Here is an 18,020-nt window from a genome sequence, read left to right as displayed (position 1 = left end):
GCATTTTATCTCTTTTGAACATAAGTTTTGGAATTATACGTATGCATCATATATTAATAAATGTGCATTAAAGAAAGGATTACAATGTTAAAAAAGTTGGAACTGAAATCAAATTATTATGATCAGAAAAATATTATGGAACTACAATAATTAAAACATTTGTTTATAGTGCTTCAGAGTTTTACAAAAAGCAAAGAAATAAAAACTTACCAATATTAAGTGTTATCTACTTATAATTTATGAGCGTTTTATGGTAAAAAATGACATGCACATATTATAATTTAACCTTTTGTACTAGGAAAAGTAATTCGATCCATAATTATTCATCTAATATATATATTTGTTTATTGCTCTGAAAAATAAATATACATAACTATTTTAAACCGAATTTCTTTGAAAACTTAATCTACATCTTTTATATCATTATGCAGACGTTTTTAACAATCGAAATTGAAATAAATAAATAAAATTTCAAAATAATGCACCGTCATTAATGGTGAGCGAGAGGCACCATCTAAATGCAAAGGGTTAAGTAAACCTTTAAAATTTAATCTAAATACTTGCATAAAGCTTACATATTTACAAACTTAGTACAAGTAAGTTTGTAAATTTCTAAGTAAAAATGCTTCGGATTAAATGTTGATCATCTTTAACTGAGTCTATTTCCTAACTTTAGATTAAAGATAATAAAGAAGCCTAATTTATCAACGTTGGCGGCCAAATCGGAGACAAACAAGTGGAATACGATGCCTGGTATCAATAGCACTTTAATGCTTTGATTATACGCTGGTAATCAGATATCTAAAGATATTGGATATAATTTAATGCAAATATTATGAATCTATGGAAATGAGCATTCATAGATTCCTAATATTTAAGTTCCCAGAGTATGGGTCATTTTCATAAGCATTGTAATAGATAAATAGACTGCTTTCTGATAAACTGTAAATAACTGTTTTAAGTTTAATACAAAATTAGACCTGAAGTCACGTAGTATGGATATTTAATATATTTATTGGAAAATATTCTTAGTTATTCATAGAGGAGGAAAAATTGTTATTTGTTTATTCAAAAATCTGATAAATAAACTTCATAAGTAATTGACCTAGTTATTTCTTGCCACTTGACTAGTATAGAAAAACGTGCTTCTTGTTTAAGTAAATACTGAAACTCTTCAATTAGAAAGAAATACGTTTTGAAATATTAATTCAGTGTCTTAAACAAGAAATTTTACAATTCTGTAAAAAGGGATTCGGAACTTTTAAAGGATATACTAGAACAATTGCTGCTTGTTAATTGAAATGATATTTTAAGAGAATCCTTATCGGATCGTTTTTATCGAAATTTGTTTACCGTTTATGAAGATAACTAATTTTTTTTAATTGCTTTTTATTTTTATGCCATGTATTATTTTCCATTTTTAATAAATAATGTGTCAAACAGTATAAGCAGATTGCAGCATTAGCTGTTTCTTTGTATTAGTGAAATGTTTAATTATTCGATGTTAGTGCAATTTTTCTATGATTCTGTTGTGTTTATTTAATTTCCGTAATATATTTATGGATTATGTTTTGTGTAGATTTATTTCTTACATTAATCAACGCATCTTAGAATTTTTTTTCCTATTATTCAATCACGCTAAAGAAGTATTAAATTTTATTATTTTTAAGTTCTTCAACTGCCATCCTGAAGAACAAGTATGCTTTGCCTTTGACTTCTGGAGGTAGTCATGGAAATGGTTGAAAATTAACTACAACAGTAAATTCGATCAATAACTCAATCAGTTTTGATCACAAAAGTATTTCACTAACTGATAAATAGGATGTGAGGATTACATAAAAATTTAAACTACACAGTTTCAACGTAACATTTTTCAGTTAATTGAATCGAGCTATACTCCTTATTTATCTCAGTACAGGGAGGTAGAAATTAAAAAGAAGTTAGTGGAGAGGATCATGGTGCTCATTGCATATAAAGCTGTACCTCTGGAGATTTCAGAAATCGTAAACAGTTAATTTTCTCATTAATTTAATTGCATACACATTTTAAACATCAGTGCACTTCATTACCTTTGTAAAAAAATTGGTTTCAACATTTTACTTACCAAAGAATGTGAAATATAAGACGACAGAAGCGAAGAAGCCCCCCAAATGTTGCGCAAGAAGGTATATTGGTACTTTTCGCCATGGGAATTTGCCAACTGCAGCAAAGCCTACTGTTACTCCTGGATTAATGTGCCCTCCTGTAATAAGGAAATAAAAAGTTAAGTCCTTGTTTGAAATTTAGAGGAATTCAAAAGTATGCTTATGTAAATCTAATTTGAAAATGGTAAAAGAATTTTGCTGATTATTGTGAGAACGTTCAAATTTATTTCATCTCAAAAAATCGGATTGAATTTGTAACAATATTATATTGATCTAAAGAGCAAGAAATTACGAAAATGATTTTAGAATATTGATTCTTTCTCAGATCTTGTTAGTGATATAATAGTTTGCAGTGCAAAATAAGAAACGCCTAAATAGATAGAAGGTAGACCCATAAACTTATTCGACATATAAAAAAAATTATATCGAAACACATCGAGAATATTATATATCGAAATCTATGCCTTTAGGAGTTAAATTCATGATATTTCATATACTGGTTTCTTAAAATGTTTTAAAGAAGAAACCCATTAATTTTAATATTATTTTTCATGTAGATATTGATAAATTGGTAATTTGGCAACTATGTAATCGGCAGTTTTGTGGTAATTTGCACTTGCGAATTAATGTAACTTGGTAATTTGCACTTTATTTTTAATTCTGATTTCAAAAAAATGAAAGCTCTGCTTTAACGGTAGCCTACTGCAAATTAGATGTTATGATTTCATTTTAAGAATCTTACGTACCGGGTGCGGCCTAAATTCGTGCAAATTTCAAAAAATCACAATAAAAAAAGTAATGCTCGAAAAAAATTTCGGTTTGCGACAATATGTCCAGAGAGTCTTTGTATTTCGTTATTTCCATTAAAAAATGTATTTAAAAATGACCGATAGATGGCGCTCACACTGTCATACCGAGGCGGTTTATGCAAATCAGGAAAACAGAGCACAATAAAATTATAGTACATTTCATTTTAAAGCAAAATATGCTCAACATGACCGCCACCATAAGGTGTTAAGCAAGTGAAGCGCGTAACTACGCCTATTACAGCTGCGTGTAACATGTCGGCATCGATGCCACTAACGGCTAGTTTTGGTCGTGTACGCACGAGGGTTTGATGCTGCCCAGATACGACTGTTTTGCGTATTGACGTCACCATGCAATAAAATGTGGGTTTCATCTATCCACATGATGTTCAGTAACCATTATGGGTCACGTTCCATTTGTACGAGCACCCATGTTGCAAAGGCTTGTCTTTTCTCGCAATCTGCTGGCAACAACTGGTGAAAAGCCTCTATCTTGTACGGACGCAGCTTCAAGATTTCGTGTAGAATGCGTCGGATCGACCTTTCCGGAATTCCTGTTATTTTACCAGCTTCACGTGCACTGGAACTCCCCGTTGAAGTCTCGGCTGCCACATTTCTCATGACCCTTTGGACAACAGGGACGCGGTCAGCGCTGACGGAAAGTCTGCCACTTCAAGGACGATTCTCTAATCTTCCCGTTTCCTCAAAACGGCGAACAAAATTCAATATCCCATTCAATAAAATTGGGTTTTTCTTAGCCTTAATTCCTTTCACCGTCCGTATCTGTTGTAATGTTTTAGTCGCGGATTCCCCGTTCTTATAGAACAGTTTCACCACTAATGCTCTATCTGGTAGCGATAGCATGCTATTGGCGTCGAATGACAAATCCATTTCCAGCCTTGTGTTTTATAGCTATACTGACTTGCATAAACAAACTCGGTATGACGTGTGAGCGCCATCTATCGGTCATTTTTTAAATACATTTTTTTTAAATGGAAATAACAAAATCCAAAGGCTTTCTGAACATATTCCCGCAAACCGCAATTTTTTCGATCATTACTTTTTTTATTATGATTTTTTGAAGTTTGCACGAATTTATTCCGCACCCGGTATAATTTTTCTATTAATTCAAAAATAAATTTAAGACAAATAGGTTGGAAAATAAACTTTTGTTAGTGTATTAAAGATTCATTTTCATTATTTTTTATTTTTTAGAGGTTAATTTTAAAATTAATGATTAAAACTAATTTTATCAGGAAGTTAATTTTATTTAAAATAATAATCTCAAATTTTAATTTTTTTCAATTTCGGTAACTTTTATTTTCAAATTCAATACCAGGTGAATCACGAATATGGAAGAAATAAAATATGGTGATATTAATCGATTAATTGATAATAAAATTTTGGAGATATTAAAATGATGCATTTTTCAAACACAGTGAATCTTAGTATACTTATTTTGTAAATATTAAAATAATGCATTATCGATTAGGAGCTAATGAACAAAATTTCAAAAATATATCCCATCAGGAAGTGAGCGAATAATTGATTACAAAATTTCGATTTTAAAAGTATGAAATAAATCAAATGAAATAAATGAATTCAAAAATAAATTCTAGTTTTGACTAAAAAGCAAATAAAACAATCTTATTATATTTTAGAATTATGATGTAATCTGTAAATGGGCAGATAAATGGAAATATAAATATTTATTCTAAAGCTACTGAAATGAATTAATACTTTCATGCCTTTTATATACTATTTTGAGTTAATAAACACTGATGTGCGGAACATAAGGGAACCTCTTTCTTTTGTATTAACTTTGCAATAATTCAACTATGAACCATAAAGTTCAGAACACAGAAATTACATTCAGTGCTCTAATTGTTGAAAACACATTCTTGGGATCAATGACTGCAGTACTGAATCAAACAAAAATATTATATCGGATGGATGTCTTAATATAAATGAGTAACTGCTTAACAACAAACTAATTAGCAATTAGTTGTTAATTAGCAACGCCAATACCAAACAGCATTTAGTGAGATGGACAAATAGATCACTTTTATGAAAACAGTTGACTGTAGGAATTAATAGTAACATCTTGCTGCTGAATGTAGCTACTGAGTAATGTTGCATATTGACATTATCACTCTGTTTTCGTTGGCAAGGCATTATTTCTTTCATTCATTCGCTTTGTTCTGTTTTTGACTTATCACCATATACCAAGTCGTGGTTTCGAATGCTTTGCTAGTTCAAGGTAAAAGTAATTTCAAATATTTCAAATCGTTGAACCCACATATTACATAATGCGCCTTCTCAAGATTGACAATCATTCTAAATCATATGCAATGTTTATTTAAGCCATATTGCGAATACGAATTCAGTTGAGCTAGAAACGAAAGTCTTAGCTGATTTCATCTTTTTGATTATAGTCTTACACTGCACACATTTGCAGTCGTTACACATTTTGCAAGTCTTCAAGCCACTTTTGATATCTCGTTCCTGACTTTTGCATGCGAATAAGCTTTCTATTGAACTGAGTTCTCACTGAACTGATCGCAACAAATGCTTTTTTAAAACATTATGGCTACCTGATTAAAAATTACATTGTAGCTTAAGTTTTGATCGCCAGTATTTTAGTACAACGTTTAACGCATCATTCTGTCTAATGAATGATCTGACTAAAGGCAATTTATTTGAAAACTTTTTTTTTATAGTTATCATTATTTACCCAGTTTTTTTTTGTATTGTAATATTTTTTTATAATTTGAATAAAAATATGTTCTGAAAATCAATTTATTCATAAATGCATTAATGAAGAATTTAATATGCCCGGACAACATAAACTTGATTTTGATTTCAATAAAAAGATTTTTTAACTTATACTTTCATTATTAGTTTATATTATTTAAAAACAGATTTTTAACTTTATCAGCAACAATGCATAAAGTTACTTTGCACCAATTAATGAAGTTAAAAATATATTTAGTGCAAAACTGATTTTTAACTTATTAATTGTCATGATATACGTGTTTTTTTTTTCTGATATATAGTTGTCCACTATCTATTTAAAAAATACTTATTTTGAAATAAATATCGGTATGAAGTTTTATAATAAAAGAAGCGTGATCTTGTTTACGTTTGAAGAAAACAGAAAATAACGGCGTGATGTACAAGTAATGGAAGCGTCGTTCTTTCAAAATTCCACAGATTTCTTGACGCTTTTTGAAAACATTTTAAGGCATTAAAGAACTAAAGAAATCGATTGGAAGGAAGAACACTAAAAGTGTTCAACGTTGTCAGTTCTGTTTTGAAATGCTTTGAAAGTAAACGCTGGAAGTTAATGGCCTGCTTTATTTCCCATTTCAAGAAGGAAACTGCTTCATCATCTCAAATATATACTTTTTGGACCTGACAACAGCTAAGAAGGGTAAATATTTAAGGAATAAACAAAGGTTTTAATTCTCACAGAGCAATATTGTGCTTAAATATCTGTATTTTTCTTTTATAAAAAGGGAATTCGGAATTTGTGCTAGCTGAAGTTTTAATTGTACATTAAAGAAATATATCTATATATGAAAACTTTTTATAAATGTAAGAAAATATCTCTTTTTTTGGTCTTGCATTAAAGCTGAAAATATTTGAGATTAAAAAAATATTTAATTTTTGCATTTTGTGAAGATAGTAAATGAAAAATTTTGCAAATGAAAAATGATTTTTAAAGATTTAGGTAACTAATACAGAGATAAAGTTGACATTAAATATCAATTGTTTTTAAACAACGTTTAGATTATATTTACTGTGATTAGAAATACTGAATAATTTACACAGATAAAATGTCAACTATGAATACATACATTTAAGAATTCAAATACAAGAATAACCAGGCACATTCTCTGTTAATAAAAACATCAAATTGTTTCAAGATGAGAATAAACTGGTTTCTTGTCTAATAATTCTATAATATTTTGTACTAATTAATAAAGAAATGATACATCAATTTTGAGCCATTATTTCTCTTATATATATAATATTGGGAATTATTGCAGATATTATATATTTTATTGCAGATATTACTTATTTTATTGCAGAATCATCTAATTGCTAAGTCTCCAACAAATTATTTCCCTAGACTAAAAAATCTAGTTATACTTCCGTTATTTATGCACAAATGATATGTAATCCCCTTTGGGAACTGCTGAAAATTTATAGAAAGTTTGCATTAAAGTGGTACTTTAATAATGACAAAATACAAAAATCACAATCGTCATATAATCATAATGTTGTACTTACAAATAAAGAAAATTCTGGAAACTTCATATAACTAGGAGAAAGGGAGAAATGCATTAGTAAATCAATATGTCGTTGATTATCTGTCTTGGATCTGGATTGCTGCATTAGTGATTCAAACTTTTTAATTTTAATTCATTAATTTTTTTTATAAATACTAGATTTTAACAACATACATAATAAATCTATTTGTTCAATTTTGGCTAAAATTTGATATCGTGAAACCCTACATATATGGACTTCTTAAATTTATTTAGGATCGTTATATTTTGAAAGTGCCTAAGTAAATTACCAAGAAGACATTTACAAGTCTAAAGGTTTTCTAGACTTGATTGCCTGTTGATCAGCCGTTTAAGAATAAGAAGAACACCCAGAAATTGGTTACCATAATTTGCTAAGATATTTTCAGATGCGCTTACACTAAACATCTGGAATTCTTGCAGTTGAAATCGCCTTGGAAATAATTTCTTTATTAATATTTATTTTGATAGAGTTTCACATTCGAATCTATATCCTGTTGAATAATTTATTGCTAGAAGCACTGTTCAACTTTTTAAATCACCATTGATTAAACATTTATAAATATTTGATAAGAATAAGGTTGTAATTTCATTAATAGATAATTTGATTAATTATAATGAATTGCATATTTTAATATTGCTTTTAAAACTCCTACATTATTTCTAATTCAGAAAGAAATTAAATTAAAAAAAGAGAAAAAAAACCCGAAGAATATTTCTAGTTTTTTTTTTTACTACTCAGAGAATTTGGAATGATAAGATTCTGGTAATAATGATTAATGAGAAATTGGTACCATATATTTTATAGCTGGATTCAAGTCTTATGATTGTTTTGTTTACGTGTGCTTGACGATTTTCATCTCTTTTTTTTTACTGAAATTTTTAATCGTTTGAAAATATTTTTTATTTCCTGAATTAAAATATGGTTTTGAAATGTCTAATTAGCTAATTATTATTAAATACAATATTACAATTTGATAAATCTATAGATTGTGCAAATTTTTTTTCTAGCATACTAAATATGAATATTTTATACTCAATGATTCGAATATTTCAAAAATAATTGACCAACAATTTATTATTAAAATATTAATCTTAAAATAAAAGGAAGTCACTGGAAATTATTCATTAAAATATTAGCAATACTCATGTAATACTCTTGCAAACAAAATTCTGCAAAAAAACTTGCAATCGGAAATCAGCTCCGCAGTTCCATTTAATATTCATATTAAAATTATATTTTTACTGTTTTTTTTATTTTTAATTTATGGATTTACATTTAAATAATTCAATTATTAAATCATATCTGGAAATGATGAATCGAATTAAATAATAATTAGTTATTAAAATGAGCTGAATAATGTTACGAGACTAAAGTAGAAATTTTTAATGAAATAAAAATTTATTATAAAAGTTCATTTTGATTTATAATTTAAATATATTTCATAAATAATTTTAATGTAAAAGTATGCAAAATTATAATTAATTAAACTTAGAAACACACAAAAAAGTGTTTTAAATCCATAAATTTCTATTATTTGTTTTCTGTTTTTAATGTTTTCACTTCATTTTTAAGAAAAGAAAGGAGGTAGTTATTTTCTGAAAATACAAAGTACTGATTCTTCTATGGAAAGTATTTCAAAATCGTTGAATGTTTTCTACGAGCCCTCATGCAATTTCCATTTTAAGCAGAATAAATATTGTTACTGATATACAAATAGGCCAAAGAAAAACAGAATTTTGCACATTAGTTAGAGACTGAATACCTCAAGTTATTTATCCTCCCATTATAGAAATTTGAGTTTCAAAACTCTGTCTAGCAAATTAATTAGAAATCCTATGTTATATAAGTAATTGCGAAAAGAAGCATTAAAATGGTAGAAGATAAATTCAACAAAGTAATAAAGATTTGATTAAAAGATTTAAGAATTTCATTTGGAATTTTAAGAAAATAAGAATTTGTTCATAAAGTCAAAAGTAATAGAACAACACATTAAAAAATGATAAAACTAGAAAATCTTTTGTAAATTCCTTTTTTAATTATAAATTAGTTATTTCGCAATATTAATGTGACATACTTGGTAAGAAAAATGTTCCAAAGGTGGGATTGAAATAAGAACATATCCTAAATATATCTTAAGTATCCTATTTCTAACCTTGACAAGATAATATCCTCTTTACATTATTGACTTACGTTTCTTGAAGAATTAAAGAAAAATAAGATTCTTTTTGGAAAGTTTTAAAAATAATGCTAAAATGATGAGAGAAATTGCTAAACTATTTTCCATATTCTGAAATATAAAAATTCAAATGTCGGTAAACCTTTATATCAAAGGAGATTCATTTCCATGTTCAATATGATGTAATCGAATATATTTCCTGATATGATATTACACAGACACACACCGGCGTCCTGGTCTAGGTGTAGCGCGTTTTCCTCGTGATCTGGGCGTCCCGGGTTCGAGTTCTGGTTCGGGCATAGTTGTTCTTTACTCTGTGTTCTATCTGTGAGGTGTGGGAAAGAGCCTGCCCTTCCCTCTTAAAAAGGGGTTGTGCAAGCAAGTGTGCGAGTGTCATCTTCATATGAGCTAGTAGTCAAACTTCTGCCCTTGGGTGTTCAGGGGCCTTTACCTTCAGAAGCTACTGTACATACTAGGCTTAAATTGCTGACTTCGTCAGTGGGCTTGTCTATGGCAAGTGCCGTAAGTAACAACACACACACACACACACACACACACACACACACACACACACACACACACACACACACACACACACACACACACACACACAACAGAATATGATATTACGCATACACAATAATATAAAAATAGTATGTGGTTGTTCAAATTAAACTTCATCTACTTATAGAGCTGTGGAGCTTGCACTATTAGTCCAAATAATACAAAATTTGAACAGCAAATATTTTTAAATTACCCGCTCTTCCCTATTTATTAAATTACAAAAATCCTCAAAAAAAGTGAAAGAGACAAAGGATTTTCTTAATAATTTTGATGATTTAGGAAGCCCCATAATTCAGATTAAACCAAGTGATTTCAGCTTGGTTCAGAGAAAGTTATTGTAAAGTGCGGTAACCACCTGTTTATCTGTGAAAATTCATGGTAATAAAGCAATTTGAGATATATAGGGAAGTGCATCATTTATATATTAGTGCACTTATTTGTGTAAAAATTGCATATTGAAGTATCAACGCTGTTAAAGTTCTGAAATCACAAGATATTATAATTCCGTTATACAACATGTAAACTCGCTACTGTAACGTAGTCCAATAACGGAATAAATTTGATCCTTAGAAGTCTCTTTATCAAAAAAGAAAAAAAATGAATAATATTGAAGAATGTAAGAGATAACGCGATTAATATTGATTTTTAAAACTTGTATAATGTTTCTCATATTCTTTTATCTCTTCAATCATTTGAATATTTTGCTCATATAAGTAAGTTCTGTAAGATTAAAACTACTATATTTGCTTTATTGCAAATTTTGTAGGATACAAATCTATCTATTGAAAATTTTTTGCATTATTTCTTTAATAAATAGCGAGAGCATCATAGACAGTATTAAATATCTATTTCAGTGTCCCATTGAATAATGGTCTGCCTTTCATTGCTCTCCGAGTAGGCATAGTTTAATTTAAACTTGTATTTGTAAATACATTTTCATTTTTGCTCCGTTTATTACGACGTTTTAATTTAAATTTAAAAGCGAGTTACCTGAAACACCTCCTGAGATTGTGATACCCAAAATCACTCCAACTCCCCAAGCCCAGGTCACTCCGAATACATCAGGAACTCCCTTTCCTTCTAAGATAGTTGAAGCGAAAGCTGCGTTACCGTAAATCTGCAAGAGAAAAAAATGGATGTAAGTTTTACGAAATGAATATATTGATCAAAAAGTGTTTGTTAAGAATAACGATATTTATAATATACGTCTTCAAGATGAGTTGATTAAAGTAAGAATGTGAAAATCTCTTTTCCTGAAATTTCTATGAATCTGAAGAGAATATTACAGTTGATTCATAAGTGAAAACTAATGGAATCTGAATAACGCAATTCTATGAACCAGCGGGAGCTGTCCCCACCCCCAAATTTCTCGCATACTCTTTGATAAATTTGTAATGTACGAGAATGCCTTATATGGCACTGGTTTAAAATTGTTAAGAAATATTAATTTTTGGCCTGAATTTAACATTTTTTACTGAATCTATCGTATCAACTATGGGGAGTTATTTGCCGAATAATCCCTAGCATGCTTTAGTAGCATCCAAAAATCCAATTTGTGTTTTAGAAATGTTTTTCTCAACCGATTGAAATAAAAATTTGACACAAAACTTCATTTGTAATTACAAAATCCTATACCAAATTTTATATATTTTAGTCATTGTGTTTTTGGGTTATAGCATTTGCATATTTCTGAAAGAACAGACCGGCAGACGGTCAACTGCTGGTTAGATTTCAATCAAAATTAGGTAGGCATATATACTAAAAATACCAATTCTGAGTACCGAATTTTATCTGTATAGTTCTGTGGTGACGCTATATAAGCCAGATAACAGCTACGAGACAGAGAAATTTCTTTTGCCTTGTGGTCATGTTACTCGGCTACGAACCATAAGGTTGCGAGTTTGATCCTCGCCTATTGCCAATAGCAACATTGGTGACCCGGACGTGATAATTCTCTCGTTCATATGTGATAGTTATCTTCCTTTTGTAGGTATCGTTCTAACTTATGTTCAAACAGACAAACTTCCACGGAAGAGGTTTTGATCAAAATTTGGTAGAAACCTGCAAATTAGTCGTAAAAACCGTATACTAGATTCCATCGTCTAGATCAAAGCAGTGTTGAGTTATCTGTATGACAGACGGACATTTTTAAAAAAATGTATTTTTCGATCTCGGGGAGGTCTGAAACGTGGAGATTCGTAAGTAAATAAGTAAAAGTAAAAAAGAAAGTAAAAAATATGCATTTCTATTTTATAAGGTTAGTACTGAAGGAAATGAATGAAAATGTCCTTTAACTATTTAATTAACATTTATTTAATGTTTTAATAGAGATTTATACAATATTTGACAATTAAGACATTATTATTGATAAAATAATTTTGCATCATATTTCCATTAAAAAATTCATTTATCACTTTGTCATAAAATAATTTGTTAAATAGTTTATTCTATCAATATCTACTGGTTTAAAAAATATGATTTATGAAATGATAGTAGATATATTCGACGCAAATAGGAATAAAAATATTTTCAACTCTATTTCATCATATAGTTGATTCAACTCTTCTCCACCACAGCATCTTTCGTTGATTTTCGTTCTCCCTGTCATGTATAATATTTTCATCAGCACTTTAACTAATTTCTCTTGCTTTTTTGTATTTTAAATCGTTTGGCACGAGTCTAGTAACTTTCCAGATTTCATTTTTCTTTACACCTGCAACATAATTTCCTTAAATCCTTGTATCTATTACTATTATTCGAAACACTATTCTCTTCTTAGTGTTTGTGTGCCCGACCGGATGACCAACAAGCTGAATTCTTTCCATTTGTCCTCCGATCGTAACAAAACTTGAATAACTTCATACATGGATCAAAATTATTTAAAAATTTGAAAAAATTAAATGATACTTAAATTTATGCATAAATCTAAATAGTTTTCAACTTTCACCAACATAATTTTAAATTCCAAGCAAATATTATATTATATAACGCTGAGTATATAGTTCAGTAAAGTTTTCATATTTTGTAAATAATGATCAGAAAGAAAAAAACTTATGATATCAGTCTTCAACAAACTATCTTGCGTACTCCTAATAAATGTAAAATCTTTCTTTCCCCACATAAAATTGCAGATCTTGATTATGGCTGCAGACAATAGTTATGAAATAAAGATTGGCATGAAAGTAGTATTTTTACTGAAACTATCGTGCGATCTTTGGAGATTTTTTTTAGTCATAAATCCCGAGCTTGCAGTTAACCGTTTCTAGGGCCGTGGGAAGTATGCTTCCCAACAAATTTATCAATCTTTGCAGGAAATTATGTAGGTTGGCTTAAGTTCTGACAATTTTTTTTAGAAAGGCAGAAACTTAGATGCTTTAGCTCTTTATCTCACACAAAATGATGAATGTCTCGATTTGTTACTTAATTTTTAATTAACCAAATTAATTAATTAATCAAATTAAATTTATCTAATAAGTTAAATGAATCCCATCCCTTTTATTATTCTAATTTCAAGTCTAAACATATTTTAACATAATATGACTAGAAATAAAATGGCCCTTTGAAGGGTTAATAGACAAGTATAACAAAATCCAATAGATATTTTAGGCATCATTTTTTCTGGTGGACTGGAATCATTTGATAAAGAATATTACAGTTGTATTCACAATCTCAATCAATTAACCTTGAGTTATGTTTACAAGTACGTGACAGTACAAAGGGGTAAATAATCAACCTTCTAAAAAATGTGGTTTTATAATTTGATAAAAAGTTATGTTTTATATACTAAATATGTATACCAAATTTTATCTATCTAGTTTAATGAGTTTGTAAATATTGAACTTGTTTGTATTCAAGTAGCTGGGAAGACAGACTTAATGGATTTCGTTCAAAATTTGATAGAAATCTACAACTTGGAATAGAGTGCATATACCAAATTTCATTCATTTAATTCAAAGCGTTTTTGAGCTATCGTATTCACAGGAAATCAGCACGCAAAAAAATGAGTTTTTTAGATTCAGGAAGATCTGAAACGTGAAATTTGGTCAAAATCTTGAGTTCGAATTTTTAGACGATTACAGTATTTTTCTCTTAGAATGCTTTTTATACGAGAAAGTAATATTACATATATGTGTGTAAAGATATCTCTTAATCTAATTTAAATCTTAATTAATTTCTCAATTTTTATCTTAATTTAGCTCATATTAAATTCATTCTAAAATGTTCTCATATTTTATGATCCAATTTTCGCTTCTTATTTAATTAATTCAACACGCGCTCTGTAAAAATCCTCACTTCAGCATTTTCTCACGCTTCTAGAAAAGGAATAAAAATCATTAATGTTTACAACGCTCTTTTAAAGATACATAAATTTCTCTTTCTTAAGTCTATATGTGTCAAAATGTCATAGTAAAACTACTGAAGGGAAAAATATTGGTGTCTTTTGCTCTTGTGACACGATGTAGACTGAAAGCATTTTTTACCACTTATTCTTTGAATGTAAATTATGCTTGCGATGGTAAAATAAATCGGTTTTAAAATTTCAAAAGTTTCTTATATTCGGCTACGATAATATGTTTGCTCAAATATGTTTACATAGATATATCTGATTTTCTGTTTGTTTCCTTATTATTTAGGTAATTATAATTAAAAATATGAAAAAGAAGAAAATAATTGAATTGGTAAAAAACGAATTATATTTGAAAAAAAAATTAAATAAATTTAAATGAAAATAAACTTATAAAGCCATTAAGTCAAGACCCATTTTATTTCTCACATAAACTGTCTCTAATACGTTTCACACATATATTACCATCTGACGCAAAGATGTGTTAAATACTTCACTTCTCAAATCATAGCTTTAATTAAAGCGAGCTTATAATCAGTCACGACAGGTGGTACTCAATTATCAAGTTATGTGTTATCCCTTCCATCCTGTCATTACGTCATTCGAAGACGTTTCCTCCTCCCAATGCTTGCTTCAGTTGTTAAATTTAACGATAACTTCCACGACACCCTCAAACCGCTTCAGTCTGACTGAGTTCGTAGATGTGATTATGGAAGCAACAATTTATACTAACAATTATAGAGTATAATTACTCAACTTTCAAATACTATGAATTAATGAAGATAACTAATAAATGCAACTCCCTCCGTGTTTTTTTATTTAGGTATTGAAAGCACAATTATTTGAAATAGTATAATTAATATTAAATTCTGTTTAGGGAGAATATAGCTGGTAAATTATATAGGCACTTACTCCTTCATGACTCAAGGTATAATTTCTAAACTATTTGAAATATGTACATGCTTCTAATTAAAAAAAACTCTTTATGTTATATTTAGCCCTAAAATGAGAACTTCAGGGTTGTTTCAGGGCATCAGATGTTAATCACTTAAAGATGAAGAGAGCGGCGTCGTTTTTAAAAGTCTCGCTAGCTTTCAAGCTATACATTTTAATCAATAAATGTACAGCTAAAATTATTTTGTTCGCATTTTTTTTAGTTCCCAATTCTGTTAAGTACATTTACATTAAGAGAAGTATTTTAGATGTTTAACCTTTTAAGCAAAATGTTCCACATTACGCGACTTAAATTGAATGAGTTACAAATTTTAAAGTTTAGTTTAGTTAATGTCTCGTTGTAAAGCAGCTCTAGGGCTATTTTGGGACGGACCTCGTAACTTTGAACCGCGGTCAGATGACGAGGACGACACCTGAGCTGGCACCCCCCTCTCCACTCCACACCACACCACACCAGCGGGAGGACGTTTGACATGACGGATTTAACGTGCAACAGACTCCCTTACCCGACGGTTCTTCGGTGGAATAGGGTCTCGAACCTGAAACCCTACGGCTCACAAGCCGAGACCTTACCACCTTACCTTCCCAATTTTAAAATAAATTATTTTATGCTATTTCAGTAGTTGTTCATTGAGAGAACATCGATTAACACAAGAAACCACCAAGAGGCAGCCGTCGATTAGAATATAATCTTTTTATAAAGCAAAATATTGAATAAATAATCACTAAAATAAAATGTTTGAAGCAATTTTACAAAAGAATTTATATTTATTCAATTAACCTTACAAAATCTTCCGGCACTTTTACTTTTAAACCTATCAGCGTCGCGATTTTATGTATTTTTAGTTCTTCATTCACATTTGAGTATTTTTTTTATATAGTTAAATTTAAAAGCTAATATAGAAGCAAAATTACATTTTTGTTTTAAAATCTGGTGATATACATAGTTTCTTTATTTACATCGTGCTATGTAAAATCAGCATGAGTGGTAACCTCCAAACGCATGCTCTCTAATAAAGGCGTTATCTCAGAGCACGCCTTGCGTAGCAATGGCGTATAACCTTTAAAGTCAAAGTAAAATTTTTAGTGAATCTATCGTGTCATCCTTTGCGAGGTTTTTTTTTTTTTTTTTTTTTTTTTTTTTTTTTTTTTTTTTTGACAATTAATCTCTGGCACGCGGTTAATAGTATCCCAAAATCGAAATTATGTTTCAGACGCGTTTTCCTCAATCGATTGCAGTAAAAATTTGACACAAAACTGCACTTATAGTTACAAAATCCCATACCAAATGTGGTATATTAACATTATTCGAACAGCTGGAATGAAAGACTTCCTCTAAGCGGTTTTTACTCAAAATTCGATAGAAATCTACAAGTTTGATATAAAGACGATATGTACACGAGAAAGTAAAAATTAATGAGAAGTGTCATAGTTCATTATATTATAAGGTTCTTTTGTAACAGAATAGGTGATATTTTATTGCAGCGTCCCTTGCTATAATTATTTACTTGTGGATTGATTCCCCTAATGTCCTGCATCGTTGCCTCATCGCGACGGGGGAGTGTTCCTGGGCGGAATGGGTGAAGTACATCGGGAGAGTATTCTCCTAGTAGTGTCACCCAAGGCGTGAAGGCCATTCCATTATGCTCAGCTAAATGCAATGCAGGCATGAGGCAAAAATCAGACTTCAGCCTTTGGTGCCTCTGGGTCCTTGACCTCTTGAAGCTGCATTTTAAGCCCTTTTATCATGACTCGTCGATTAGGAGATAATGAGCACACTGCGAGGCTGTGCTGCATTGTTTGAAGGCGTTCAAGCTCATGGACCTGGTTTGATGTTACTGTCGACCAGGTGGGATAAGCCACAACAAAAACTTGTGGATTGATACTCCCGCCGCAATGCAGAAAATCGATTCCAGTAGAGAATAACTGGATTCAAAATTTTCTCTTTTATTTGAAATATGTCCCAATATTACCGAATCACGTTTCGTTATTATCTACAATTTGGAATTTTTTTTAAAAAATAAGAGCAATTTAATTAATTAACAGCTTATAAGAGATGCATAAATTAAAAACTTCCTATTTTTAGGCATTCGTTTTAATTTTATGGAATAATTAATGCCCTGAGATTGCAGCCTTTGAAACTGCAAAACCATATAGATTAAATGTATGATAGAGATGACATGAATTTTGGTATAGAGTTTTATAGCATGTGACTAACAACGCTTGAGATTCGGAATTCAATCGAATTATCTAATATTTTTAATTCAATCATGAGTTGAATTATACTTTACACATCTTTTAGGCATTCTATACATTTCAAATTGGCAAATCGGCAAAGTATATCGCGGATCAGCTACGAATATCAGTTGAAACGTGATTTTTAATACTCGTCTCAAACTGAGATAATTTACTATCTTATATTTTGTCTGAAAGTGAAAAAAACATTCGATAATTATTCATAAATTTGTTTATCGATCATTGACCTATATTGTGCAGCGTGGAATTCTGTTATCTGTACTGTGTTACAGAGTACTTTTATATAGTGTAGGCTTTTATTATAATTTATATTAAAGCTTTATAGCCGGCGTCCTGGCATAGGGGTAGCGCATGTTCCCCGTGATATGGGCGTCCCGGGTTCGAATCCCGGTTCGGGCATGGTTGTTCTTCATCTGCGTTCTATCTGTGAGGTGTATGAATGTGCCCCCCTGTAAAAA

The 18,020-nt window shown here is 29.9% G+C and overlaps 1 protein-coding gene across 2 annotated transcripts in view; it reads right to left on the bottom strand.

Annotated features, from left to right (window-relative positions):
* Positions 1-18,020, bottom strand: part of LOC129975869 (aquaporin-7-like) — a 66,659-nt gene that overhangs the window by 23,362 nt on the left and 25,277 nt on the right. For both annotated transcript variants that reach the window (XM_056089136.1, XM_056089127.1), the window contains exons 2-3: positions 10,998-11,124; positions 2,105-2,242 (exon numbers count right to left, since the gene is read on the bottom strand). In XM_056089136.1, coding sequence (XP_055945111.1) covers positions 2,105-2,242; positions 10,998-11,124 — 265 coding nt within the window. The remainder of the gene's footprint in view (positions 1-2,104; positions 2,243-10,997; positions 11,125-18,020) is intronic.

The sequence above is a fragment of the Argiope bruennichi genome, chromosome 1 (genome assembly GCF_947563725.1).
Source record: "Argiope bruennichi chromosome 1, qqArgBrue1.1, whole genome shotgun sequence".
Classification (NCBI taxonomy): Eukaryota; Metazoa; Arthropoda; class Arachnida; order Araneae; family Araneidae; genus Argiope; species Argiope bruennichi.
The sequence above is the reverse complement of the archived record's forward strand: the minus strand, read 5'-3'. Positions and strand labels throughout refer to the sequence as shown.